Here is a 26,343-nt window from a genome sequence, read left to right as displayed (position 1 = left end):
TCAAACTCATAGTCAATGTGTTGAAACCGAAAAGATGCCTAACCCAGAGCCATGCAGTGAGTTTCAATGTGATGGGGAAGGATTGTATATTGACATTGGTCCCCAAAATTCAGAACATGACAATCCTCACAGCCAACAGAAATTGCTTGAAACATCCCAATCAGACAGAAGCTATGATTCAAATGAGTCTGATGAATCTTCCTCTGATGAGGAAGATGAACTAGAGGACATAGATGATATTATAAAAGATAGTTTGCCTGCACAGAAGCCTGATGCTAATTATGGCAGAAATGATCCCCCTATGGCTGTAGGCACTTTGTATTCAAATATGGATGCTTTTATGTTGGCTTTAGCTTCACATGCTACCAAATATGGGTTTCATTATAACATTAAAAAAAGTGATAAAAGTCGGCACACGGTGTACTGCAGTGGCAAGAATGTGGGCTGCAGGTGGAGACTTCATGCCCCTACTCGGAGCGATAGAGTGACAGTAAAGGTAATCTTTAGCTTGTCCTTATTTTTCATTGATTGGCAATTTTTCCGTCTTCTGTAACCATTGAATTAACTTATTGGCAGGTGAAAAGGAACACATACCCTCATGATGAGTGTCACAGCACTAGAAGGGCAGGTGCATGTGTAGGGGTGACATAGTTCTGGGTGTGTGAGCAAGTCATTGATTGGCTAAAAGAAGATGAAAATTTGGAAACCACAGAGCTGAGAAAGAAGCTTAAGGAAAACCACAAAACTGATGTGATCTACAGGAAAGTTTATCTAGGTAAACAACTTGCAATGGATAAAATTTATGGCCCTTGTAATAAAAGTTTTGACAACCTTTATAGATTTAAGGTTCAGATAGAAGAAAAGTTGTCCTAGATTCTTTGTTGTGATTGATCACCACACCATCGACAACAAAATAAGATTTAATAGGCTGTTTTTTGCTATGAAACCTTGTGTTGATGGCTTCCTAAGAGCTTGTAGACCATATCTTGCTGTAGATAGTATATTTTTGAATGGAAGGTATAGAGGCCAGTTATGTGTAGCTTGTGCAGTTGATGGGCATAACTGGATGTACCCAGTAGCTGTTGGTGTGATTGACTCAGAATCAAATGAGAATTGGGTGTGGTTCATAGAGATGTTGAAAGAAGTTATAGACACCCCATTTGGCCTAACATTCAGCACTGATTGTGGGCAGCCAGTAATAAATAGTGTTAGTGAGGTTTTTTCACAAGCTGAACATAGAGAGTGTATGTACCACTTAGTTCAAAAATTCAAGAAGAGATACAGTGGAGAGGTTTTTGATGAGAATATGTGGCAATCTGCATATTCTTGGAGCCCTTACATGTTTGAGAAATATTATCAATCAATGGCTGCATACAAACCAGAGTCTATGAAATATCTTCCGGAAACTCACAAGAAGTTGTGGACCAGGAGCCAGTTCTCGACATTGTCAAAGGTGGATTATATTACCAATAATTTAGCTGAGGCCTTCAATAAATGGGTAAGAAATAAGTCTATTTGCATTGAGTACTTTTTGCCTCCCAGTATATAACCTCATATTGCTATATTACAGGTAAAGGACCACAAGGGAAAGAATCTGGATGATCTGATGGATACTATTAGACAGATGATCTTGATTAAATGGAATCAGAGTAAAAGGATTGCCCAGCAGTTTGAAGGCAAGATTTTGCCTCATATAGTCCAAAAGTTGAGGGAAAACAGTTGCAACCTTGACATTGAAGTGATCACAAGCTCACTGATGGTATTGGAGAAATTTGTGCTAAGGAGCGTTCTGCCTCTACCTACAGGTTCGTAGTCAACTTAATTGAGAGGACATGTACATGTAGGGCTTGGCAAGGGACTGGAATACCCTGCAAACATGCTATTGCATACATCACATCAATTCCTGGTGCCCACCTAGAAGACTATGTGGATGAGTACTATTCAGTTGAGAAATTTAAAGTTGCATATCAAGGTTCTATCCCTAGTATTCCTGATAAGTCCTGCTGGCCTAAAGCCACACATGGCTTCTTCATGCATCCTCCATTGCTTAAGTCAACTGCTGGAGGATGGAGAAAGAATAGGATGAAATCAGCTTTGGAGGGAGGTAGTAGCAGTAAGAGATCAGGTGCGGAGGGAGGAACGGAGGAAGGTACTGGCAAGAGGAGACATAAGTGCCCAATATGCTTTGACTTTGGGCACCACTGGCACAAATGTCACAAAGGGAATTCAATGGAGCGTGAGAGGTAAACTACATAGACATTACTTCACTTTATTTTACTTAATTTAGTTCACTTTACTTCACTTGTCTTCATGATTACTTTACTTCATAGTTCCTTTACTTCACTTGTATATGAAATAAAATTTATTTCAGGGGTCCACCAAAGAAAAAGCTCAAAAAAGCAACTGCTTGTAACACAGAGACTAGCATTGTTGCAGTCACTCCTGCATCAGAAATGGTCTTCCCATACAATGAGCAGTGGCCAATGCTACATACACGACACAGAAGAGAAAATCATCTACCAAAAAAAGTGCCAGCAAAAAGAAAGGGCCAGCAACCACTACTTCAATGAGTAATGCCAGCAGGTGTTCTCTTAAGACATTCTCACTTTTCAATATTTTGGCATTTACAACAACCTCACTGATAGACATTCTTGCTTTTCACACAAGATCTGTAACGGGATCCAATGACCCTCCTCCTCTTCAAGTTGACCACCCTGCCTCTTCACATACAGTGCAGACACCAAGAAAGAAATGTGCCATCAAGAAGAAGCTTACACCAAAGAGGGCGCCAATTGATGTAGCCAGCCCATCCAGCCCAGCTTCAAATACTAGAAGCAAGAAGAAACTCAAACTAGATTAAAGCATGGTTCCTAAGTGTTATTTTGAGAGTCATGTTGCATGTAATTTAAGGCACTTGTGGTTTCGACACCTAGTACTTGTGTGCTCAAAACCAGTGAACTTAGTAGCTTAAATGTTGGTGAAATAAACATGTACTTGTTGCTGTTATTTGTTGCTCTACTTGATGTATGAAAGATGTTGTGTGGCTCCCTTTTCATGCGGTATTTTATTTAATTCTCATGCCCCTTTTTTGTCTCTTATGCTATTTTTGTTTACTTATTTTCATTGTTTTCTTATTTTCATTACATCTGAAATTTTAAAAAATATGCATTACAGGAAGAACTCACCCTTCTCACGGACTCCCCATTGTCATGAGCTATTTTTTTAATTTAAATTATTTGCATTGTTTTATTATTTTTCATTGAATCTAGTTTTTTAAACAATATAAAAATAACATTACGTACTGAAGTGCACACAGGTGCCACCAAAATTTTTTAGAGGTATCTAGATTAGGAGCAACTTTCATAAGGATATACAGGTAAACTACCAAAGTTTCACTGTCTCTCTCATAGAAGGGCAAAGAGGTCTTTTTACACTGCCGTTACCCCTGTTTCATCCAAAAGGGTACACATGTCACGGAAAAAAAAGCGAGGGCATACACATGCGACTAAATTTTTTAGAGGCATACAAGTCGACACTAACTTTCATAAAAACATACACGTAAAAGACTCACTGACGAGAGGCAGTTGGTCATTTTCCCGCCACGACCGATGGGTTGGCGCGGGACTCGCCATCGCGCCTCGCTTTTTCTTTTGCAGAGTGCGAGGCTGCGAAGGGCGGCGATGCAGGAGGTCACGCAAAGGCAAGGCCGACCGCCGGCGACAACGACCCCGCCGGGGACTAAAAAAAAAATGGCGCCGAGCCGTTGCAGACTTGCAGTGGATCCGCTCCCCCATCTCTTCATCTATCCCGAGGCTACCACTGCTCCGGCCAGAATAATATCATTTTCGGGATCAGGGCGACGCCTGCAGCCGTGCAGCTAGAGCCTACTCCCTGCAAAGCACCTTCTTTTTTTTTTTACTGCTGCTGATAGTAACTTTTATTCCCTGGTGATTAGTTTATCTTGCACTTAAACTGTCCCGAATCTACTGGCGTTAGGCGAAAGCTTTCGGCTAACCCCCCCGTACATGATAGTGCTGTGAACTACTGGAGACTGGTGTTCCTTGGATGAGATTCACTGGCTCGGCGCCTGTAGTGCCCCTGCCTGTGAGCACCGGTCTTCCTTTTTCATGCCTTTGCAGTATGATTCTGTACTTCCTGTCCAGAAGATGTGAAAGAATCGCCGGCTTATTATCAAAAATCGCCCGTGTGGAATCTATATCTTCTTTTAGCGACAACGGTGCTGCAGAAAAAAATCTCACAAAAGCCTCTTGGAAAAGGGACGTGGGGTTTAGCCATTCGATGAAAGGGAACATTTCCAACGGAAAAAAAAATCAAGAGCGAAATATCTTTTGTTTACCTGTTGTGTAGAGAAAGTACTTGTATTTTTGTACTCGAGATCCATTTTAAAGTGATTGTATATAAGCATTTGAAAGTCTACAAAGACTATTTTTTGTTGAAAAGATATGCCAAGGTATTGTCCGCTAGATATCTATAGGATATCATCTGTGTGCATTAAGTAGTTACCGATTAATTTATCTTGAGAAAAGCTTTAGGGTCTATTATTATTGGTATGGCCGCATGGCAGAGGCCATTTATTTTTTCTTTTATTTTAAGAAAATGGGAGGAGAACCCCTGGTAGTTACTATATATTGAAATGAGAAAAATGAAGGGCAAAAAAATAAGAAGAAAAAAATAAAGCACAAAGAGATAGAAGAAAGAAAAGTCAAAGCAATAAAAAAAAAGACTCCAGCCAGTAGCTAATCCTAGGAAAGTAGCATCATTTCCTCAATCCATAAGCATTACAATTCATGCTTAAACCTTTTCTTTACATTCCTCCACCAATACAAGGGTTTGCTAGCTGCTTGAATATCCAATCTTGTTCGATATGGTATATATATATATATATATATATATATATATATATATATATATATATATATATATATATATATATATATATATATATATATATATATATATATATATATATATGGAGAGAGTGCATAGGCACATTCTAATATTTCAGCTTTTCTCCTTTCGGCTTATTCTCTCTCACATAATACTATTGAATCAGCCGAAATCAACTGGCTTTTTACTAACCGGACAGAGGATGTCGTGCAATACCATAACCAAGGTTGTAGGAAAGTCTTACGATCCTATAAAGTTGAAATGACCCTAACCTAGCTTGCCGTAATCCTGATCCTAGGATACGTGATCTTAGTTAAGAGTTCCATGCAATCCAACAAAACGTATATGATTCTGCACTGGACCTAGAACATAGCAACAAACTTTGGCAACATCTTAAATTAGGTAACTTAGTCTTGATATATAGCGAGAATTTGAGTTTACTAGTTTAATATGAAATTTTCTAGTATTTATAAGTTGGGATGTGTTAAGTTGTGCAATAATAATATATGGCACATTTCAGATAACCGAGTTATGAAAAAACACTATTTTATAACTAATATGGCTTAAAAACACATGTTTACAAAAAATAACAAAAAACATATAAAAATTTAATTGTGTTTTTATAATATTTTTAAACCTACTATAAAATATACTCAAACCGTTCTTAATAAGCGGCATTTAGGAAAATTAAATTCATTAATTTTTCCATTCATATGTCGTATTCTTAAGGACATGGGGGCAGCATGTAGTATTTCCTTATACAATCAGATTGTAAGATTGTCAAGCAAAAAAAAAAGACCAAACTAAACACCTAATGGTCTTATTACTAATATTAAGCGCAATAATGAAGAGTAACCTAGTAATTAGTTTTATATTAACCCCCAAGCCCATAATGAGTCACTGCTTAATTAGATCGACATAACTCGCTGTAAATAGGTTAAAGGCCATCATGGAGGTTTAATCCCGTACTATTGGTGCATAACTCGTCTCATCATCATGGTCGTGGTCACTGCAGGAGCCAATGATTGCCCAACTCCGTATCACTTCCCCCAAATACGTACTGAACGGGGTGAAAAAAGAATTGCACAAGTGACAAAGTAAAGCTTGCGTGGCCGCGACCCGCGAGTATATAACCCACCCGCCCGCCTGCGCTGCCCACACTTGTCACGCCCAGCGTAGCGCACGCGCACCCCACTCACGCAGGCACGCACGCAAAACATACAGCAGGCGCCCCCGCGCACAAGAAACAAACAAACAAACCAACGGCGCCTCCTCTTCTCCGGGCGAGGCGGGGCAGAGGCAGGCGAAAGCGGAGGACCGGGAGCTGAAGCGGTTACCCACCCTCTCCCTCTCCCCTCCGACTCCGCCGCGTCGACTGGTGAGCTCACCTCCTTCCTCCCTCCCTCCCTCCCTCCGATCTCGGCCCTCTCCCCGGCCACCGGTTCCGCCGGCCGGGGCGGCTGGACTGCGGCCGCTGCCCCTCCCCGCGCCGCAGGCTGCCGCTGTCGGAGGTTTCCTCGCGGAATCGCGCCAGACTTTTCGTCTTCGGTGTTTCTGTTCCGCGACGTGCTCTGGTGTGCCGTCTTGCTGCTCCTGCGTGTTTTTCTTTTTTGGGGTGGGGGAGATGCGGAGACGTTCGGATTGAGTGCACGCGGCCTGTTGCCTGTTGGTGCTGCTGGGTGCCTTTGCGTTCTCAACTCTGTTCCTCCTCGTCCTTCAAACAAAACCCCTCTGTTCCTCCTTAAAAAAAACCCTCTTAATTGCAATGTCTTCTAATCCTGTTAAAATAAGAGCACGGGTTTGATGAACTCGAGACGTGCTCCCCGAGTGACGGCTTCTATATTCCTAGTTATCCAACTTTTGTTGTTCTGAATATATTAAAAAATCTGGGCCAAACGGAAAGGAAAGAGCTAGTGGCATTAGGCCTGGCCTCTTGTCCTGCGACTCCCTGTGAATTCATCGGTTTCTTTATGCGGCAATTTGTTTAGATGCAAACGGTTTGAGTTAGGAAGATTAATGACGGGAATCGTGGAGATTCTTCTCAGGGAGGGGAGACGATGCAGTTGTCAGATAACCAGAGGAATTTTCTAAGTTTTTCTTTAACCCTGGTGGCCCGGTTGACCATATTAGGCCATACATAATAGTTGCACTTTGTAAAAAACAATTTCTGTTTTATATATACACCATCGTGCTCTGGATCTCAAGTTTCAAATATAGTCAACCCTGTTTCATCCGTCTGGAGATGTTGAACTGCCTGCTGCCTGCATAATTGAACTTCTCCCTTCCTGTTATCTCACGGCATCCATCTGAATTTCTGAACCTTCCAACCTCTGTTTCACGATCATTTCCAGGCATCAAACAAAAAAAAGCGATCGATGGGTGGTTTCGTCGATCCTTTCATCCCGGCGCCAGCTTGGCCTCAGGACCTCGTGTTCACCGGCTCATCTTGGTCAGGCAGCGCTTCTGCCCCACTTGCAGATTCTGCAGGGACGTACATGGGAGCGGCACCAGATCAAGACACAGAGTTCCACCTCCAGAATGGTTCCTCTCCGGTGCTCTTGAACAGCATCGCAAAAGAGATGGTGTCGCCGGTGGGGCTGCACGATCAGTTCTTGCAAGCGCAGCTGCAGGACGACGTGACGCAGGGCCTGAACTTCGAAATGGACGGCGCTCTGATGGCCAGCATGCTGGGCTCGGTCCTGAGCACGCCCTGTGCCATATCGCTTGCCGACAGTGCCCCGGTGGTGTGCAGCTCCAACGACAGCAGTGGGAGCGAGCAGTCTGGCCTGGCTCAGTTCATCCTGGGAGAACAGCCTGTGCCAGTGTCGGCTGCATGGCCGTCAACATTCACGCAGATTTCTTCGTTGGTTGGGGAAGAAACATCAGAGGGTTTCGGCTTCGGTGCGCTTAGCAACGGTGATCTTCTGCGTGAGGCCTGCGCTGCAGATGTGAAGAAGTATCCGCAGTTAGGCAATGTGCCATCTGTACCACTGCAGCTACATGTGGGTGACCAGAAGCATAAACCTTGAAATTTCGGCTTAATATATCATGTTCTTATATGATATGGTGATTTTTCGTTTTTTATGCTTGCAGAATGATGCTGAGTTCAACACTGGAAAGATGCTCTCTTTTGCTCCTGGTCCTAGGCAGCAAAATACAAACTTTGAGGACCTGCAGATCAGTCAAAAGGTCAGAGTGTGATACCTGCTTTCTTGTTTGTCTTTTTGCTCGGACATGTTTCATTTGTAATAGAAGCATAATGCATTAGACTATTAGTTAATAGTACCATCTAGAGGCATCAAAATAAAGTTGCACAGTAAGCTGACGGCGTTGGCACAGGCTGAAAGTGTACTATGACGCGTTTGTTTACCTAACCTGATTGCGACATTGCAGGAATTCAGCAGTCTGCATCACCTGAACCTCTCCTCGCTGGTTTCTGGGCAGCTTTCATCGTTTAATACTACAGGAGTGGCGCATAATCCCAAACAGGTTTCTGTTCCCCTAATCTCAGTATATTGCTACTTGTACTTTTGGTAGTCAAAGTTTATTTGAACTGATCAGATGAATAACGCTTCTCCATGTACAGTCCAATGAAGCCAGCAGCGGCAAGAATGGGCTGAACGCGGCACCCCTCATGGCTCGTTCAGAAGTGCCAAATGGCAGTGGGATTGCTGGGAATAATGGAGCTCCGAAGCCGCGCGTCAGAGCTCGCCGAGGCCAGGCCACTGATCCACATAGCATTGCAGAGAGGGTGGGCTTATTAATAAATTTATTCTTTTTCTTCGGTCTGAATTTCATCAGTTCATCAAGAACATGAGGATTGAATGTACTGTGGTTATGTTCGTTGCAGCTCCGAAGGGAGAAGATCTCTGACAGGATGAAAAATTTACAGGAGCTCGTTCCAAACTCCAACAGGGTACTTGATTGCCAAACTAGTTATTTGTCCAAACGACACTTCTCTGTGCTGCTGTTTTTCTAACATGCGTTGCTGCCATGCAGACTGACAAGGCATCCATGCTCGATGAAATTATCGACTATGTCAAATTTCTCCAGTTGCAAGTCAAGGTCTGCTCATCACCGCCACCTCTCTGTTCCATGCTGTCTGGGTTACCATAACTTGTCTGCTGATCTCATTGCTGTGGTTGAAGGTTCTTAGCATGAGCAGGTTGGGCGCGACGGAAGCCGTCGTCCCGCTCCTGACAGAGTCTCAGACTGAGGTAAATCATTCAAGTCCGAATCCACAGTCCATTGTGCTTTTCAGACCATTGCTTGCTCTGACGTGTGCTGGCAACGCAGAGCTCCTCCGGGGGTCTCCTGTCCCCGAGATCGGGCAGGCAGCAGGCGGGCGGCGGGGGCAGCCTGCTCGGGCAGCCCGAGCAGGAGGTGGTGCAGCTGATGGAGAACAACATGACGACGGCGATGCAGTACCTGCAGAGCAAGGGCCTGTGCCTCATGCCCATCGCGCTGGCGTCGGCGATCTCGGACCAGAAGGGGACGTCCTCGGCGGCGGTCCGGCCGGCGGGCAGCACCGCCGCGGAAGAGGGCGGCGCCGGCGGGGAGGAGCACGGCGCGACTGAGATGCTGCGCGGGCTGAACGCGTTCGTCAGTGCGAGGGAGATGAGGTCCAGAGCCTAGGGCGGCTGCAGCCCTCCGAGGAGCAGCGAAGCCATCCGGAGCTTCTGAGGCCTGTCATCAGTCTGTCTGTCCCGTGTTCTACTGGTTCTTTTTGCGACTTGTAGCCTGGAGCGTGAACCTTGCTTACATGTGCTGTCTCCTTTTTTTTCGTCATCACAAGAACGTATGATTAATTATCCTCCCAAATTCGAATTATCTTTAGCGGTCGGCGCATCTCTGATTCGATTGCGTCTTGCTTTGCAGCGCATCACACGAATCAACTTAACACTGTTGAGCATGTCCTTTTCATGAAGGATAACAACACAAATCTTTGATGAGAAACAAAAGAAATTTGGATTCCAGATGTAACAGGAGCATTTTAGGGGTATCTTTTGTTTTTCCTAGCAGAGTGCTAATTTGATTGTTTCGGCTATTTCAATTGGTTTTTGGAGCTGGAGCAACAGAATTCTAGCCAATGGAGGCTATTCTATTAATCGGCTTCATCAAGTTTGAATCGTCAATGGTTCGTCATCAAGACATCAACCGAAAGGACGAGGTCCTCCCTAGTCCTTCCTGGCGAGCAGGCGCGCGCGGAGCTCGGCCGCGTCGACGTCGGCGAAGCGGTCCTCGGGGGCCCAGCACCCCGTCTGCGGGTCCCTCATCCAGAAGACCTCCCTGGCCGCCGCCGCCGCCGCGGCGTTACTGCCAACCCCCGTGCCCGAGACCCTCGCCGCCGACGGCGCCGCGCGCTGGCGCACCTCCGCTCCGGCCGCCGCCGCGGCGTAGCCCCTCCGGCTGCGAACGCTCAAGGAAGCAACCAAGAAACGGACAAGGAGCGTCAGCTAAAATAGAGACACGGAACGGCGGAAACGAACAGGGGACGTCGGCGGGGCACCCGAGCGAGAGCAGCGTGGCGACGGGAGCGCGCGGCATTGCTCTGTTTCCTCGGAATCACCGGGGTCCGGGGCAGGGGGCCTGCAGAGTGGCGACGGCGTGCTCTGCTTCTTTGCTGCGGCTCTGCTTGGCGTCCGGCGCGGTGCCAAGCGTGGGGTTATATAGGGAGGCGGCGCGGGAGACGGGGGTTCGGGCGGGGCGGCGCTAGGGTTTTTGCTCGGGCCTGGAGCCGCCGCCGCCAGCCGCGGCGCCGCCTGTGCCAAGCGCGCCGCGCAGCTGACAGCTGGGCCTGGGTCGCGTTCGGTTCGAGCAGCCCAGCTGGGGGCTCTCAAGAGTGGTGTGAGAAAAAAATACTATGGAGCTGGCTGCCGAACAGGATGGTACGCCAGTTGCTGCCATCCGCGAGAAGGGCGATCAGTTCAGACGTGCGCGCGGTTGTTGTTCTCGGCTGGCCGTTTGAACGCAGTCAAACTAGCGCCAAAACTCCGAGTTGCGACCCGACATGTGAGCAAAAGGGCGAAACTTGAAAGGGACGAGAATGCTCCAAATAGAGCAGTACTGGGGTACTTATTATATGTACAAAACGGAGAAATAGGCAGAGATGCATACCAGGCCAAACCGTCATGAAATAGCGACTATGAAACAAAGAAATATGGAAACATATCATGTGCAAACTAACTCATTTGTGCAAACCGTATAAATTTCAATCTAGATTCGGTGACAAAAGTGTTCGTGAAATAGTGAGATGGGGAATTTACAAAATTGTAATTAGATACGACAATCCTGATGAAGAAAAAGAAAAACAGAAAAGGAAAAAGGCAGTCCATTAATTAGGCCGTGTTGTTGGGGGCTCCTATACATCTTATGGAAGGTAGATAAGTCATTGATCTTTAAAGCTCATTTGGCTCAATTAGTTGCTGCAAATAGATTCAATATTTCAACAAAATCACCTCAACATTTTTCATAAACATATTCAACATTTAACTTTGAAATGTTAAAACTGTACGGGCGGAATGTTGAAATTGGAGCCCCCGATTGTTGAAAATACTAAATATGAAAGTTGAACAGGGCGCATCTTCTTCGGCGACCTCGGTGCCTTCTTCTCCGGCGCCGGCGCCAGCGGCGCGCGGAGCAAGGCAGCGCGCGGCGGAGCGAGCGCGCACCCGGGGCGCGGGCGCGGTGGCGCAACGCGAGGAGAGGCGTGGGGCGCGGGCGGCGGCGGCAGCGCACCGCGGCTGGTGGGGGAGAGAGAAGGTTAGGAGAGGGAGGAAGTTAGGGTTTGAGATTTTTTTTTAGATAAGTTAGGGTTTGAGATGGATTCAAAGGTTGTGGTTATTTACACGAATCTCAAATAGTGGAAGATGAGGAAGAAAAAATCTATTCGAAGTCCGGAATATATATATAGGATTGGCGGTGTTGTAGGGCTCTATCGCCCACCACTAGCAAAGCCTTGCAAAGCCCATCATGTATTACAAAGCCTTGCAAAGCCCATCATGTATTACAAAGCCCGGCCCATAATAATACCAGTATCCAAATCAACCCAATATTGCTACGAGCAATTGCTTGGAGGAGCGAGGCCGCGAGGGAGTTGTCTCCTACTGCGAGCGAGAAGGGAATTTTTTTTTTGGGGGTTCGGAAATCCGCTCAGCTCTCGACTCGGCGAGGTGTGTCGATCCTCCGACCGAATACTCCTCCGCCGGCGACGTGCGAGCTCCTCCCTTCGCACGCAGCAGGGGAGGGCACCCGCGAAGAGGTAGCGGAGCGGAGCGGAGCAGAGCCGGCGGCCATGGACACGATGCGCGGCGCGCTGGAGCGGGCCAAGATGCTGGTGGGCATGGAGGTCGACGAGGAGTCCGGGCTGCCGTCCCCTGAGGAGCAGTCCTTCTTCGACGACATCAACCGCAACTGCACCCTCAACACCACCCAGGCAAGCACGCACGCTTGGATCTCTCTCTCTCTCTCTCTCTCTCTCTCTCTCTCTCTCTCTCTCTCTCTCTCCCTCTCTCTCTCTCCCTCTCTCTCTCTCCCTCTCCCTCTCTCTCTCGCGGATCCGGGGGCCCGGCGAGCCGTGGCTCCGCGCAGATCTGGCCGCGGATCTCGCTAGGGGGGCTGCTTGTCTCCGCGGGGACCGGCGAGGATTCGCGGTAAAATCGCTCGAGCAATGTCGTGCGGCTGTCTAACCATGACTCGCTGACCTCTTGTGCGCAGAGGCTCTACGGTTTCGCGATTTGCTTGGCTGCCGGCCTGACGTGCACCTTCTTGGTGAGTTCGCCTGCCCTCGCTGCATTTTGGTCTCAGTTGGGGACAAGGACAATGATATTGTTTCTGATTAGCTCTAGCTGAAATTGGTATTGTTCCAGAAGTGATTGGAAGTACTCAATTTTCACTATGGTGTTAAACTTTCGAGGCAGCATATAACAGCTAGCGTAGCTGTCCTCCGGATATATCCATCATGATAATCTAGCAATCAAATAATAAAGGGAAAGCACAATGCAATTTTTGTTTTTCTCTCATGATTGCACTTGGATTCATACATTTATACCTACCTACCCTGTTATAATTACCTTATATTTTCCCACATTCAAACTCTTATGGATTATTTGACATTTTTCATGTCTATCGTTCCAGTCAATGATTGTTTTCTTCAATCCGGTGAAATTTGGGGTAACATTCACCCTTGGCAACTTGATGGCCCTTGGAAGGTCTGTTTCACTAGCTGTCAAAGTTCTGGTCAGCATATATTTGTTTCTGCTTCATATCCTAGTTTTGCAGTAAATTGAGTCAATGCACAAACTGTATAGAACTAAAACAAGTATGAGTAGCATAATCTATCTCAAGAATGCGTGACCTAATTATGTGGAAATTAGGGATCAGAACCTATATTAGGCGATGCCATTCCCTTGAAGTGTAGATATTTGATTAGCTGGGAGAACCCTCCTGGCATGTGGACCGGCCTTCAAGTCAGCTTTTCATATTGGTCTGGAAGTGGTTTTAGGGTGTAGCAGGTGACAATGATAACTAATGACACGATCAAATCCCTAGAGGGGTTGCCTCCCTCTTAATATAGCATAAACTGTGCTGGGACCTAACTGTTTTGCCTCAGACAGCAGAAGTACCAGCATTAGTTTAGTTTGAAAACTAACATTGAACTGTTCATATTACACCTGGGTGCAAAATTAGTGTATCCCTTCACTTTTCATATATGTATCAAGATGCTGTCTCTATTTTTCTGGTGGACCCAAAACTTCTTGAACTATCTTGTATAAAAAGCTGCCCTGCTAGATACTATTGAACTTTGGCACAGTGTATGTTATCTGATAAGTCTGTAATGTGCAGGCTAACTATCTCTATTATTTATTTATTTGTATCTCAATTTTTTTTTTGTCAAATCAACTAATGGAGGGATCATTTGTTTGGCAGTACAGCATTTCTTATAGGCCCCAAAAGGCAGTTTGATATGATGCTTGATTCAGTGCGAATATATGCCACTGCTATATACATTGCAAGCATCATAATTGCTCTATTCTGTGCTCTCTATGTAAGTAAAATGATCTAAGGCATCGCGTAAAAGGCATCGATATAAATTTTTATGCCTATGCAAATTCTACAATCAAGTAGAGTAAATTGCACTTTTTTGTTCACTAAACAGGTTCACAGCAAGCTGTTGACTCTACTGGCCATCATTTTGGAATTTGGTGCCCTTGTTTGGTAAGTTTAGTTATCCTTCTTCAAGTTAAACATATTTGTACCTTGCTTTTTGTCTTCTAACCACATTTCTTCCACTTAAATTTAAATTTGTTGCTTCCTGAACCAGACACCACCTGTCGAGATATTAGAGCATATGTGTATCCATGATATGAACAAATGAAATTTGTATCCTGCTGGAGAATTGTTTTTTCACATGCCACGTAATGTGCACTTGTGCAGACATGTTTAAACGTATAAAGGGGAGTGATTAACAAAACTGAAGTTCCAATCGGTGGTGCTTCCAGGTACAGCCTTAGCTACATACCTTTCGCAAGGTCAATCGTGTCGAAAGTGATGACATCCTGCTTCGACACTGATTTCTAGAGCAACATCGTCGGCTGCCTGAGTCTCAGCAGACATCGGCGGGTAATCTAGTCGGTAATCTAGTGTGTACTTCTGACAGATGAGGAGGGAGTCACCTCACCCCTCCAACAGGCGCTTGTAATCACTGTGAATCGAGTTCGTGTGCATTTGGTTACGCTAGACTAGAAGATTGTGGTAATACCCCTTTGATGCACTTGCATGTGCAATCCAAGCTTCAGTTTGTTTGGGCCTTCCATCTGCTGTGCAGTGCTCGATCGACGCATCCACCATGGATTTATAGAACAAAACATTTGTTGTATCGTTTGCTGAGCGATTGCTGTAAAAAGTTTCATCACAGAACACTGGTAGTATGTTGATACGCTTGATTTGCAGAATGGCGTTGATGTTGATACGCTTGATGTGCAGAATGGCGTTGATTCTGGAGCCTTGCCTTTTGTTACGTACTTGCATTCAGATTCCCCATCCTAGGGTGGAGGACGACGAGGAGGAACATGAGAACTTGGAACTACCTCCCCGATCTAGGTTAGTAACAGTAAAACCGCTCTGCTGCAAATGTGGCTAGGCTGATCCGTGTGCCGCTTGAACCGATCTGTCCGGCCGTTGCCGCTCCTCCGTGATGAAATCGCCACCGTCACCGCGGTGAAAACCTAGACTGGCAAGCTGAGGTCCATCCACCCAAACCAGTGCGGAGGAAACTTTGTTGCAACTTGGTAGCGCCAACTTTGTTGCAACTTGGTAGCGCCAATCTTATATATCTTCTGCAAGATTTTTTCTTCCACATTTACCAATGTGTGAGATTCGTGCAACCATCTATCTTTGTTGGATCAACACACTCAACCCTAACCCTCACCCTCTCTCTTCACTTGTGATCCAAATGCCCCCGCCGCCACCCCATGCGAACAAGCGCCGCCGCCGCGCGTGCACCACGCGCGGCCCTTCCCTGCCCCGCCGCCGCCTCCATTGCCGCCGCTCGGCGCGCCCGCCGGCCCTTCCCTGCCCTACCGTTGCGCCACGCGCTGTGGCCCTGCACGGCCCCCGCGCCGCCGCCGGCCGCTATGGTCTGCCGGTGCTGTGCGGCCGCCGCTCCGCCGCGCTTGCCTGCCCGCACGGGAGCGCTGATGCCGACACCGGAGAGGAAGGGGCGCTCGCTCAAAAAAAATATTGAAATGTTGAAGTAGGTTTGATAAATGTTGAATCTGTTGTGTCAAAATATTGAAATAGTTTGTAAAAGATGTTGAATCCATTATCTAATTTGGGCCTGATGGGCTTTATAGATACATAAGTTATCTATCTTCCACAAGTTAGATAGGGATCCCCACTTGGTAGGCCATGGAGGGAATGTGGATTCCTTGCGGTCATGTACGCTGCTGAAACAATGGCGATCTGGTATTCTGGTGTCCCACTCCCACTTTGCAATCCATTACGGTAACTCCTGATTTTGGCTGTGCACATCGTTGGCCCGATCTTGCATTGTATTTTTACTGGCATTGGAGCGACATGCGTTATGCTCTTGTAGATAGATGAGATGGAATTTCCAATGCTGAAGATCTTCAGGTGTGTGTTGTACATGACTCCAGAATGCGTAACACCCGCTTGTGAAAAGTGTGGAACATGGCAGCTCCTCAAGGGATTCTCTGAACAGCACCCACCACCTGCTCAAGAACAGCATTAAATGCACATCAAATCTATGGATATAAATTAAAAAAAATCTATGGATATATACATGAAGTATTAAATGAAATTAAAAAAATAACTCATTACACAATTTAACTGCAAACGACGAGACGAATCTTTTAAACTTAATTAGTCTATAATTGAATATTAATTAATAAATAACAATGAAAATGCTACAGCATCAAAACTTAAAAAATTTTAAGAACCGTACCTTGTATTGGCGCGCATCTTTTTCCTGACAGTCTCTGAACGGCAAACAGGTGCTCGATCTTGGGATGGCAACGCATGCGCCACGCGGACACAGGAAATGGTGATCTGGCATCTCCTGTCCGAACCTGAATAACGAACTGACACTTCAATCCGAATGAACGTTCGAAGTAAAGCCCGGTTGGTTTGTTAGCCGTGTGTCTAATCACGCGTAGAGATCGTATGCAAAGTCTCCGGTTCAATACCACTACCACTTCCAAGCAGGCTACCCGCTTGTAGATCCATTATAAAAGTTGTTCAAAAATGACTTAAGTTTAGGTTTAAAAAAATGACTTAAATTTGATTATATTTGCACCAAATTTTAAAATAAAACAGGTGTTCAAATTTGTGGTTAAAAAAAGTCAAATGAGTTATAATTCGGAACGGAGAGATTAGGATGCTAGCGTTGCTATAAGGCCCTATTTAGTTCCCAAAAAAATTTCTACAATACATGTCACATCGAATTTTTGGACACATATATGGAGCATTAAATATAGTTGAGAAAATAACTAATTACACAGTCTAACTGATTAGCACGAGATGAATCTTTTAAACTTAATTAGTCTATAATTAAATATTAATTGCCAAATAACAACGAAAGTGCTACAGTGTCAAAATCCAAAAAATTTCAAGAACCAAACAAGGCCTAAGTTCCCGTTACATGTCTAATTGTCCAGTGTTTGTGGCTATAAAAATGCATCCATTTACAATCAGAAAGTCTGAGATTATTAGTTAATCTCAGAACAACCAACTCGGAGTTGGGGACATTGTTGACCAGCTCGGACTTGCATCAGCGCCGGTCGCGTACATCGTATGCAACTAACCCCGGCCAGTGATCAACTCGATCGGACTCGGAGCCCAGTTGCCACACATGCATGGGCGATATAAATAGTAGCGCCCCGTCCTCTGGCTTCCATGCTCGATCGATCCACCATCCCTCGCTCCGCTTCTCGATCTCCCTCCCTGCGGCGGCGATCGCATCGCGTCTCCGCCAGCACCAGGGGCTCCTAGCTTCCTGCCCCGCGGCCGTCGAACAACCATGTGTTCCGTCGCTCCCTTCGTCCTTCCCGGTCTCGCCTGCGGCGTCGCTCCGCGCGCCGCGCCCGTCGTGCGGCCGTCGTGCTCAGCGACACGCAGGCGGGGGGCATGATGATGATCAACCGCGCCGCCCTCGTCAAGAAGATGCACCACTTGTCCAGGTACTACGGCGTCGCCCCGGGCGCGCTGCACCGCGCCGTCTCCTACGTCGACCGTTTCCTCTCGGCCAGGAAGATCACCGGCGGCGAGCGGCAGCTCCGCCTCCTGGGCGCCGCGGCCGTCTTCGCCGCGGCCAAGTACGAGGACAGGAAGACCACGTGGAGGATCAACGCCGACGCCGTAGTACCCTGACCACCGACGCCCGGTGGTCCGCTTGTACCAGGACCCAGCACTGTAGTGAGCAAGGAGTGAGCGGACCCACGGCCTACACGTTCGTCGAGCACTTCATGAGGCACACGCGGCGGCGGTGGTCAGGGTCCTGGACTCCTGGCGCACCACCTGGCCGACATGGCGCTGCTGGACTACCGGTGCGTGGCGTTCCTGCCGTCCGCCGTGGCGGCGTCGGCGATCGCGCTGGCGAGGCTGGTAGTCCTGGGCTACAGCAACTGGACGGCGGCGCCGGTGGCCGGGTACGCGATGGAGGAGCTGAGCGAGTGCACGGAGGCGATCTACGACATGCACGAGAACCTGCAGGCGTGGCCAGGATGCGCGGACATGATGGAGGACTGGGAGGTCACCACTCAGCTCACATACTCCTTGCCTCACTACAGTGCGTTGACCCGTGGAAACATGAGCAGTTGCTAAAAGGGTACAGAGGTTTGGGTAGACCCTGGCTGGGTATAGGAGCTAATAGTGTTCTGATTTGCAGTGTTAACATGTACTATATCTGGAACTCAAGGCAGTGGATTATTTGAAGTCAGTTTTCTCTGTTTCGATTTGTAATGTTCATCTGGATGGATTACTGGAACTCGATCTGTTGCCGTAAAAGATGACATCTTATTACTTGCCAATTATTGTGATATGATTTGGTAATTCATGAATTGAAGATGTTGCTAAATGGTGTGCACTATAGTGATACTGTACACTAGTCAGCGAAAGGCCTAAACGGTGCTCAATTAGTCAATTTTGCTATGAAATGCGATTCTGAGTGTTTTTTTTTTTGTACCGACACAATTCTGGGAGTCCGGTGATCCCAAGAACATAGACACAGCTTACATCGCCATGTAGATAAGGGAACGTGTTACATTTGATCAGACAACCGACACGATCTTTTGGTACAGTACATGTTACAAACGATGCCCCATTCTTCTTGGCTGTGTACAGAGTAACAGAATTCAGTAAACAACGTCATTCATATAGTTATTTCTCCACTTTATCAGTCCTCGAGAATGTGCAGATGCAGCATTCCAAGTATTTCTTTAAAAATTGATTTCATTCAAGGTGCTACCCATTGCACTCCAAAGAACAAAACCTTTCAGATACCTCAGATACAAGTCGTAACCAAAATCCTCCAACGCCACAAAAACATTATGCGACTTAGTTAAAAAAAACAAAAGTTGGACAAAACCATTTTGCATCTCCGTGTCCCCCTTATCACTTGGATTCCGTTGTTCCAAGTTTTAACATCCAGCAGCTATTACAACTCATGAGCACTACGACACCGCCAGTCTCTGGACGACATAGATACTGAGCCTGGCCATACTCTTCCAAATCCTGCTGCAATTTATGCAAGGCGGGAGAGCAGCCAGGCAGCGCGTGCCGGGGGCTCGAGGGAACAATGGGCGCTGCACATTCTGTTTCATTTACAAGGCTAATACTTACATCGATACAATTGGGATTATATTTTACAGGTTACACTAGAGCTGTCAGTACCATGTATCACATGCCTATGGCTCGCGATGGCGAAAGCTCAGCTTCTCCGTCCACTTCGTTTCCTGCTTCATCTCCCGACGCCTGTCAAAATTTTCAGGTCACTATTATACTGGCAACCAATTTGTATAGATACGGAGATTGGGATCCAGTAACATCAAATAGTGAAGTCAAATTCAAAGAATTAGCGATCCTTACTTTGATCTGGGAGAGATATTGATCCAAGGCACCATCACCATAAAGGATCTTGGCTCCGCAGCCAGGTTGGTCCACTGATCCTACTGCATCCTCATCCACAACCACTGCATCGATTCGCTTCTCCCCAGATTTTGCATCTGGAATCTGTAAGAAAGCAGCAAATCCTTTGTAAAAGCGATACAGATGCCAGTTCCATAGAGATGGGTAGGGTAAATGCAAGGAGAGGCCAAAAGCATCATGCTACAAACCTCATACATGGAATCCATGAGAATATTCTCAAGGATAGTTCTTAACCCTCGAGCACCCGTATTTTTGGACATTGCCTTTTTGGCAATTATTCTAAGCCCCCCATCTGTAAAATGAAGCTTAACCTGAAATCCAATGTTGAGACAAGCTGAGACAACGAAGATATTACTTTGTGAATGTTTTCATCGCAAATATACTCACATTGTTCATGCTAAACAATTTCTTGAATTGTTTACCCAAAGCATTCTTTGGCTCCGTGAGAACCTGGAAGGATAAAGTTAGATTGGTGCTTCATGAGAGTGCTCAAATAATTATTGAAAGATCCACATATACATGTACTCCAGATAAGGGAACACGACTACTTCAGAACATGAATCTAAGAAAAAACTAGAGAGGATATAAGGGATACCTGAACAAGCTGGTCCTCATTTAAAGCAGCTAAGCTGACAAGGATAGGAAAACGTCCAATAAATTCTGGGATAAGTCCATACGCTATTAGGTCGCCACTTTCGACCTAAAAAATGTAGATGCATTGGAACACTTCTATGACACAAAGTCGCCTAAGCCCAATAGGAGAGCTGTACTCACCGATTCTAACAAGGATGATGTCACTTGAGCACTTGAAACGCCACCTGCCCTCATGTTTGCACGGACTGGTGCCCCAAAGCCAATAGAAGAATCCTGCCGTCTATTTTTTTGGGTAAAACATAAGCGGAGAAACACCTTAGACGAAGACTAAGAGGAAACACCGGACAGCATATTAAAATGAGGTAATGCTAGAACCTCTCGGATATAGTTTTCTCCAAGTCCACAAAAGCACCACCACATATAAAAAGAATGTCCTTCGTATCTATCTGCATGGACATGAAGACCATATACACTGTAGTTAACCATTGTTGCATTGTTAAGCAACACAAGACTAAAAAGAAAGATAAAGAGTTAATTGGAAGTGTTATTTTTTTCCCCTTAGACCACACTTGCGGCACAAATGAACAGCTTGGCATGTCTCCAAATTAAGCAATTTGTATATTAAACATATCCGATCTATTACGCTTTTACAACAAAAAATGGTCTTCACCACTACTATTTCTGTTTCATACAGAAGTCTAAGTTGACCATATGCATAGAGAGGCATTAAATCTAAGAAAATATCCAATGAAATTGGACCATGCAAGCACAGATACCCTTGTCAAGTAGGGTACAACCACCAGTTGGCAGCTTCCAAAATTTAGTGATTTACAGCATTAAAGCACAGTCCCAGATCAATTGAAGCAACTAAATTCTAGATAGTCTCAATGGAGTTTGAAATAACAAATATTAAGACAATAGACTTCAACTAGGAAAAAGAGAAGTGTGACCATAAACAAACACATTATCACTTTGGACTACCATACAGGAGAAGGTAGGTGAAAAACATGGTTGTCTTGTGGGGTAAATGGGTAGATCGTAAATGAGCGTGCTAGCTTTACCTGTATATTATCACCACGAGGATGCTTCCTTGCTCCTTTCTCAGGAACGTTGACTATCTAAGCATGTCAAATTTCAAAAGGGAAATAATTAATATATCTATATAGAAATAACAAAGAAATTATAAACTTTTGTTTGGCAAAAAAAAATTAAAACGTCCCAACAAAGACTAGCTGGTAAATAGCTCAAGGGTAGGATTATCCATATCTTATGGCTAACAGTCACAATTTGGGTCACAAACTACATTATAGGTGGGCATTCATCGATTTTCCAGGATTTGATCCTGTCATCTCAAGGATGACGCCTTAAGGACAGTTATGATTATCAATTGCACCCCTTCATGACAAAAAAAGGAAAAGGACTCACAAAGATCGTTCCATTGAGTTGCAACTAAGTGAACTGAGTTCCTTTCAAATGGATAATCTAGACAACCAATGTATAATTAGTTAATTACAGAATATCTGGTATAAGTCGTACACATGTCATAAACCCCAAAGACGATATCAGAAGAGAAGCTTCAGAAGATTTTTTGCTACATAAAACATACAGTAAAGGATAGCAAAAACCAAACCAGTACTAGGTAGTAGGTAACAACTCAATCTCCACTACAAATTGAAATACAGATGCAGATACCATTTGACCAAGGAAATAATCCATATATACGCAATAATCAGTACTCGAAAGCCTAGAGATAAGAATTTACTCAAACTGCATTTAGAGATGTAAAATTTCGACCCAAATTGCAACTCAGTATGCCAACTATCAAGAGAGCTAAAAGGATTACTGGGAGGTTAATACATATGCCTTACCGTGCCTTCCAGCATTTTCAGCAATGCCTGCTGAACACCTTCACCCGACACATCTCTACTAATGTTAAGGCTCTCGGCCTGCATGTTAGATCACAAACTAATTAATATCCCCACCGAGAGGAGAAATCCATGCCAAGGAATCAAGGATAGATATGACATACCTTCTTTGTAATCTTATCAACTTCGTCAATGTACACCATTCCTTGCTGTGCTGCTTGCACATTAAAATCTGCCACCTAGTTTATATCAAAACAAATAACCAAAGGTCACTCCCGAAGGCATGATATCAATACAATTCACAGTTCAATGTTTTGCTGCATGTACAGTGAAAAAGCATACCGTGAGTAACTTGTATAATATAGATTCTACATCTTCTCCTACATACCCTGCCTGCAATAAGTAGGAAAATTTAATACTTGGTGCTGAAACCAAGCGGATAGGATGGGAAAAAAGAACTGGCGAAGACTATGAACACAGTAGCAAAAAGTAAGACATGATCATTTTTTATTATTTAGTTACATGGCTCAGTAAGAGCTATTGGATATCTAAGCCTACATACACTCAACCATTTTAGCTCATACCCTACAGTTAATTAAGAAATTAAGATTATCATACTCCAGCCTAAGTATAATGTGAAAGATTCTGTATTATCAGTAAACAGATTTATGCAGAACTCATAAATAGGCACTTCTTGTTTTTTCTAACACAGTTTACACGTTGATGGATGCCTGCAATATTGTCTACATGATGTTTGTTCTGTGCTTAAAAGTTAAACATTTCTCTCTGGAGCACAAAAGGTAGTCAATACTTGCCTGGGTCAATGTTGTTGCATCGGCAATTACAAATGGTACATTCACAAAGCGAGCTAATGTCTTTGCAAGTAAAGTTTTACCTGTCAAAGAAACGAATCATCAAAACAAATTGCTGCTGAGTGCCCCTTCTTTTTACAGTATTTTAGTTGATCCAACATTGAAGAAGAAAGCTGACATAGATACATGACAACTCCAAATGGTTGGAGATGCCTTACCTGAGCCAGTAGGTCCCATTAACAGTACATTGCTTTTCTCTAGTTCCACATTGTCGTCGTCATCAGCTTCGCCATCAAAACCACTCAAATCTGCCCCAGACCTAATTTTTTTAGCTTATATACCACATAATTAGTCACTGAAAGATATGTGCAAAAATTCCAATTTCTATGGTTGCGGGAATAAATATATCCTTCATTATGTTATAGAAAAGAAGTGGTGTGGTAAAGAAAAACTGACCCCTTTTGTAAAGATTGATGGTATATCCGCTTATAGTGGTTGTAAACTGCGACAGATAACACCTGCAGGTTTAAAAGGCTACATCAGACCAAGACAATATCAGAAAAGTGTTCTTGTCAAGTACCCAAAACCGAGGCAAAGCAATCAAGATTATTGTTGGAATTGGAATTAGTAAATATGAATATCTATGTGGAACTTTCAATATTCATGATTAATATATCACAATTCAAAAGTGAGAAGGAACTAAACTCTAGAAAATATCCTCCAAAGAAGATTAGATCAATTGACAGTTCTGACCGGGTATATGATTCTTTATATTGTTTCATGGTGCTAAAACGGATCTAAGCAAGCATATCAAAGTTGTTGAACAAGCTTAAGGGCCAACACAGCAAAACAGCAGTGGGCAAAGTGCATTTCCAATACTGTATTGCAATTTATACAAAGACTGTATTGCAATTCCTAAAGAACAATTTACCATTTCAACCAAAATCAACATTTCATCTATTTCCTTTTCCTCTTGCATTCCCCTAACAACATGTTAAATAGTATAAAATCCCAACTTAAAGAAGAATTCATATGGAGGAGAAACATACAGGTGAGAACACACTCAATTTGATGAACAGTTTCTGAAATAAAAATATACATAGTAATGTATTTTATCTATAACATTGAAGTTCATCAGGCAGCAGTTAAATAGTAAAACACAGGCCCCTAGCTCTGAGTTCTCGTTGCATAAGACAAACATGACAACAAGTAATCTTGCTTACTATTGATACAAAGCATAACAGACAGCCTATCAGAAGTGTCGAGTTTTACTCTTAGGCCACCTCATTCATGCTAGTAACAACTTCACCTTGTTTCCTACCAGGAGCAATACCCCAAAACTCTCAAGATACAGTGATCACAGTAATAAAAATAATAATTTAAATTATACTGCTAACAAGGCTCTAGAAGAAAATCAACAATCAAATTCCTCTGTAGTCCGTAGAAGTCCCTCAAGTGAAGAAGTGCATCTTGATGCTGCTTTTTGATCAGCTTATGCAAAATAAGTGGTCCCTGATTACTCCAATTGCCAATTCTAACTATGAAGAGTATAACCAAAATGCTCGGACAAAAATAAAGGCCAAAATTAAATGAAACGAGTGTTCCACCTTCTTGGCTCTATCCTGCCCAATCACGTACTTGTCGAGCCCCTTACAAATCTCCTTGGGCGTGGGCAGATCCTTCCCCAAATTGGAACCACCCCGCCCTTCCTTCCCTGCTCCATCCTCACCACCAGCGCCCCCGCCACCTCCCCCTCCGCCGCCTCCGCCGGCGACGCGGACGACGTTAAGGTTGGGGTGGAACGGCGGGCCGGGCGGCACGTGCACGGCCACGCCCCCACCGTCCCCGTCGTCGCGCGACGAGGAGTTCGCCCTGACAGCCTCCCAGAAGGAGGGGTCTCTGGCCCTCGCGGCGGGGTGGTCGAAGAGGTCGGCCCGGACGCGTCCGATCTCGACGAAGGTGCCCTGGAGCGGCGCGAGGTCGTGCGGGCGGAAGAAGTAGGCGCTGCGGCAGTTGGGGCAGAGGTTGAGCGCCTGGTACCCGCCGCCGGCGCCCGCGGCCGGCGGGCCCCGGTGGGAGAAGAGGATGTCCATGTGCTTGGAGCAGCGCGGGCAGTGAGCCTCGGCGCGGATGCGGCGCGGCTCGGGCTCGTCGGTCGAGGACGACGACGAGCTGCCCCCCGATGAGGAGGACTCCCACTTGCGCCGCTCCTGGAGGAGCCTGTGCGGCGGCGGCGGGAGAGGCGCGACGGCGCCACCAGCTGCGGCGCCGGCCGGGGAGCACTCCGCCGCGGTGAGGGTGGACGCGGCGCGCGTGGCGGCGCCGGCGAGGCGCCTCCACCGGAGGAGGCCGGACATGGTGTTGGGTGGCTCGAGTGGTGCGGATTGATTGGGAGGAGTCTAGAGAGAGAGAGAGACGGGGAGGAGAGAGAAAGGGAGTTGAGTGATCTGCTAGCAATCTGTTTGGGGATTTTTGCGGGGTGTGGATACTGGGGTAGCGAAATTCGGGGGGTGTTTTTGTATATTTCCACTGTCGTGTGTGCTCGTGGGATGTTGGCGTGGTGGGACCGTGGGAGTGGGAGGGGCAGACGGGGATTCCGCGACGGCGGTCACTGGAATCTCCGGGATATCGGATAAGGGAGACTGCGGCGCTGAGCGCCGTCGGATCCTGCCAAAACTCGTGCCTTGAGATCCGCGTAGCGTAGCGTTTTCGGTCGTGTTGGGTTAGACGTAAAATCAAAATTACACAAAAAAAAAACGAAGATTTACATGGAGTACTAAATGAAGTTTATTCGTAAATTTTTTTCATAAATAGGTGTAACTTTTCGAGAAGAATCTAATTACGATAATTAATTGATGATTTGCTACAATAATGTTACAGTAACCAACCTCTAATCATACGGTCAAAGGTCTCATTAGATTCGTCTCGCAATTTACACGAGAGACTGTGGAGGTGGTTTTATAATTAGACTTTATTTAATACTTCTAATTAGTGGTCAAAAATGAAAAAAATCCATCAATTCCTAACCAAACATGGCCTTCTTCTGTTTGCTTTTATAAAAGTTCCCTAGATTCTTTTTGTACTTTCTCTTTGGGCGAAAGGGAGTTCTTTCTTGAATCTTTATTCATCATTCAATCTCGGATGGTCCAAATGAGAGCTTCCGGAGGCCCTATGTATTTCCCAATCAAAACTTGAGGATAAATTCAGACAGATTTCACCCGCGATTGTACTAATATCCACGCCATTTCACTCTTCTTATAGCATGCTTAATAAAAGTTATAAGCAGCAAAATGAAGCTGACAAGGTTACTTGTGAATCTGTCCACCTGAGTTTCCATGACTCTTCTCATAGCATGCTTACTAAAAGCTATAAACAGCAAAGTGAAGCTGATCTTTATAAATTTATTCTAAAATTTAATTGATGATATACTTTCAACAGTACAACATGTCTGTCATGACTTGAGCAATCTCAAGATTTGCCGACTTAGTCTCTTGAGGGTG

At 45.2% G+C, this 26,343-nt stretch overlaps 4 protein-coding genes across 6 annotated transcripts; 2 read left to right on the top strand and 2 right to left on the bottom strand.

The window, feature by feature from the left end:
- The first annotated feature begins 6,081 nt into the window (after positions 1–6,081).
- On the top strand, positions 6,082–9,754 carry LOC120705451 (transcription factor bHLH112-like). 2 transcript variants are annotated; one of them, XM_039989780.1, is made up of 9 exons: positions 6,082–6,286; positions 7,260–7,910; positions 8,002–8,097; positions 8,353–8,397; positions 8,495–8,659; positions 8,759–8,824; positions 8,908–8,973; positions 9,057–9,125; positions 9,205–9,754. In XM_039989780.1, the coding sequence occupies exons 2-9, from the start codon at positions 7,284–7,286 to the stop codon at positions 9,541–9,543; spliced, it is 1,473 nt and encodes a 490-aa protein (XP_039845714.1). In that variant the 5' UTR covers positions 6,082–6,286; positions 7,260–7,283; the 3' UTR covers positions 9,544–9,754. The 2 variants fall into 2 exon arrangements, with proteins under 2 accessions (XP_039845714.1, XP_039845707.1); XM_039989773.1 differs by having other exon boundaries at positions 8,302–8,397.
- Positions 9,755–9,988: 234 nt separating this feature from the next.
- LOC120705465 (protein SENESCENCE-ASSOCIATED GENE 21, mitochondrial-like) lies at positions 9,989–10,547 on the bottom strand. The gene is made up of 2 exons (XM_039989795.1): positions 10,418–10,547; positions 9,989–10,317 (listed from the first exon to the last, which is right to left on the bottom strand). The coding sequence occupies exons 1-2, from the start codon at positions 10,453–10,455 to the stop codon at positions 10,086–10,088; spliced, it is 270 nt and encodes an 89-aa protein (XP_039845729.1). The 5' UTR covers positions 10,456–10,547; the 3' UTR covers positions 9,989–10,085.
- A 1,431-nt stretch (positions 10,548–11,978) lies between these two features.
- On the top strand, positions 11,979–14,878 carry LOC120705437 (vesicle transport protein SFT2B-like). Of its 2 annotated transcripts, none has more exons than XM_039989755.1 (6): positions 11,979–12,343; positions 12,625–12,678; positions 13,045–13,118; positions 13,837–13,954; positions 14,066–14,124; positions 14,409–14,878. In XM_039989755.1, the coding sequence occupies exons 1-6, from the start codon at positions 12,203–12,205 to the stop codon at positions 14,485–14,487; spliced, it is 525 nt and encodes a 174-aa protein (XP_039845689.1). In that variant the 5' UTR covers positions 11,979–12,202; the 3' UTR covers positions 14,488–14,878. The 2 variants fall into 2 exon arrangements, with proteins under 2 accessions (XP_039845689.1, XP_039845695.1); XM_039989761.1 differs by having other exon boundaries at positions 14,344–14,878.
- Positions 14,879–18,895: 4,017 nt separating this feature from the next.
- On the bottom strand, positions 18,896–25,322 carry LOC120705434 (CLP protease regulatory subunit CLPX1, mitochondrial-like). The gene is made up of 15 exons (XM_039989742.1): positions 24,451–25,322; positions 23,300–23,361; positions 23,062–23,162; positions 22,847–22,926; positions 22,374–22,424; positions 22,196–22,270; positions 22,035–22,112; positions 21,228–21,284; positions 20,542–20,612; positions 20,347–20,446; positions 20,168–20,272; positions 19,960–20,022; positions 19,761–19,883; positions 19,513–19,656; positions 18,896–19,398 (listed from the first exon to the last, which is right to left on the bottom strand). The coding sequence occupies exons 1-15, from the start codon at positions 25,198–25,200 to the stop codon at positions 19,324–19,326; spliced, it is 1,935 nt and encodes a 644-aa protein (XP_039845676.1). The 5' UTR covers positions 25,201–25,322; the 3' UTR covers positions 18,896–19,323.
- Positions 25,323–26,343: the final 1,021 nt, after the last annotated feature.

The sequence above is a fragment of the Panicum virgatum genome, chromosome 1K (assembly GCF_016808335.1).
Source record: "Panicum virgatum strain AP13 chromosome 1K, P.virgatum_v5, whole genome shotgun sequence".
In the NCBI taxonomy this organism is placed as follows: Eukaryota; Viridiplantae; Streptophyta; class Magnoliopsida; order Poales; family Poaceae; genus Panicum; species Panicum virgatum.
Note: the sequence above shows the minus strand (reverse complement) of the source record. Positions and strands in the feature narration are given on the sequence as shown.